At 68.2% G+C, this 2,408-nt stretch overlaps 1 protein-coding gene across 1 annotated transcript in view; it reads left to right on the top strand.

Annotated features, from left to right (window-relative positions):
* Positions 1–517: 517 nt before the first annotated feature.
* The window catches only part of SCN1B (sodium voltage-gated channel beta subunit 1), a 9,089-nt gene continuing 7,198 nt past the window's right edge, over positions 518–2,408 (top strand). The window contains exon 1 of the mRNA XM_026659070.2: positions 518–1,788. Coding sequence (XP_026514855.1) covers positions 1,746–1,788 — 43 coding nt within the window. The 5' untranslated portion in view covers positions 518–1,745. The remainder of the gene's footprint in view (positions 1,789–2,408) is intronic.

Raw genomic sequence — 2,408 nt, 5'->3', positions numbered from 1 at the left:
GGGTGGGGAGTGAGGGGCACCGACAGAGCTGGTGGGGGGAGCCCAGGGCTGGGCTGGCAGGGGTTCCGGGTGGGGAGTGAGGGGCACCGGCAGAGCTGGTGGGGGGAGCCCAGAGCCGGGCTAGGAGGGGTTGCGGGTGGGGAGTGAGGGGCCCAGGGCTTGGGTAGCAGGGGATGCAGGTCTGGAGTCAGGGGCAGTGGCAGAGCTGGGATCTCTGGATCCGTCCTCCTGACTCTCTCGTCCGTTCGCGGCTCTGGCCCCTGCCCCCAATGCTGCCGCTGGCGCGACCCGTCCCTGTGTGTGTCCCGGGTGGGCGGGGATTGGCCGCTGCGTCCCGCCCCCAGCCCCACGCTCCCCGGCCTGCCGCCGGCGCATGCTGCAATGCATCAAGTCCCCGCCCGCCCTCTGCGCCCGGCGCTTTGATTCATTCGCAGCTGCTCGCCGCAGCCAGCCGGCTCCTCTGCAGTGCGCCGGTCAGGGGCCGAGCCGCAGGGCCCCCGCGCCTTCCGCACCTGGCCCCGGCTGCATCGCCCCCTCCCGATCGGACCGGGCACCGGCTGCATCGCCCTCTCCCGACCCGACCGGGCACCGGCTGCATCGCCCCCTCCCGACCGGGCACCGGCTGCATCACCCTCTCCCGACCCGACCGGGCACTGGCTCCATCGCCCCCTCCCAACCGGGCACCGGCTGCATCGCCCCCTCCCGACTGGACAGGGCACCGGATCCATTGCCCCCTCCCGACCGGGCACCAGCTGCATCGCCCTCTCCCGACTGGACACAGGCTCCATCTCCCCCTCCTTACCAGACCAGGCACCGGGTCCGTCGCCCCCTCCAAACTGGGCACCGGCTCCATTACATCCTCCCTACCGGACATAGGCTCCAGAACTACCTCCCAGTTGGGCACCGGCCTGTCCAGTGTAGTGGCCAGTGTCAAGGTCGTCCCTGGGCATCCCCAAAGTGGGCGTGATTCTTCCCCCCAAGGGAGGCACTGGCAGGGCACCATGCCCTGATCACTATTGGACGTGGGTCGGGGCAGCTGGCTGGGTGTGGGCAGCAGATGGGGACTTGTTGAGTTGCAAGTTTGCAGCTCTGCAGTGACACTGAGACAGCGGCTGGACCAAACCGAACTGGGACCGTGGTGACACCCTCGCTCCCCCCACCGGGGCTCCGGGCATCCAGTCCTGACAGCGCCAGTCCCACGCAGAGCAAGCGTGTCCCTCATGAGCCTGACTCATTTCATGGGCTGCCAGGATCCAGGTGGCAGCAGCTGAGCTGTGGACTCTGCTCTGTGGGCCAGGAGCGCTGCATCCGGACAGGGTCGCTGTGGAGGGCGAGGGACCTAGGTCTGCTGACAGCTCCCCCTGCTCCCGTTTATGGCTCCTCCGGCCAGCCCTATTGTCTGCCCTGGGCTGTGGGGGTGCCCCTTTCCCAGCAGTGCTGGGCCCTGGGCCCACCTGGGGCGTCGCGTGGCAGCAGGGGCAGCCAGGCTGTGCTAGCCTCTGCCTGGGGGAACGGGCCGGCCAGGACCAGCTGGGAGCATCCGGCCAGGACATTCCAAGACACAGGCCGGGCAGTGCAGGGCGCCGAGCCCTTGGCTATAAATACCCTCCTGGAAGATTCCTGTCAGGGATCATCTGTCCGCTGAGCACGGAGCCAGCGGGCAGGGGCAGAGGGGGACCCGCAGCACCAGCCCCACTGAGGAGCTGTCCCAGCTGGCCTGGGCCCCTGATCCCAGGGACCCCACCATGGCTCTGCTGGGCCCATCACTCCTGCTCTGCCTCATCCTTGGTGAGTGCACACCTGGGGCAGAAGATGGGGGCCGAGGGCTGCCCAGAGAGGGGGCTCCTGGGCCCTGGGGGGAGGGGGTGCAGGGCCTGTCCCAGTGGGGACTCCCTGAGCCCTCTCCACATTGCCCCCCCCCGCCCCAGGACAGATTCCCTCCCCTCAGGGAAAGCCTGGAGCAGGACGCAGCCACTGAACTAGCCCTGAGGCATGGAGAGACATGGCCAGTCCCTGAGGCCCAGTGGTGGGGAGATGGAGTAGGCAGACAGATAGACAGAGACAGATGGACATGGAGTGCCCAGAGCCATGATTCAGAGAGACGGGGCAACCTGCCTTCGCAGGGGCTGATCCCTGACAGGCCCTGGGGTGACACCCAGCGACCAGGGCAGGAACCACCCAGGAAAGTTTAGATATCAGAATCCAACTGCAGTGACAGAACAAATAGCTCAGCCCTGGGCCCCTCAGCTCTGCCGGTGCCGCTCACTCTCAACCCGCAGCCCCTGCTAGCCCAGCCCTGGGCTCCACCCCCAGTTCTGCTGGCGCTCCTCACTCCCGACCCGCAGCCCCCTGCTAGCCCAGCCTGAGCTCTGCCCTCAGCTCTGCCGATGCCCCTCACTCCCGACCTG

Source organism: Terrapene carolina, unplaced genomic scaffold (genome assembly GCF_002925995.2).
Source record: "Terrapene carolina triunguis isolate 2854851 unplaced genomic scaffold, T_m_triunguis-2.0 Scaffold565, whole genome shotgun sequence".
NCBI lineage: Eukaryota > Metazoa > Chordata > Testudines > Emydidae > Terrapene > Terrapene triunguis.
The sequence above is the reverse complement of the archived record's forward strand: the minus strand, read 5'-3'. Positions and strand labels throughout refer to the sequence as shown.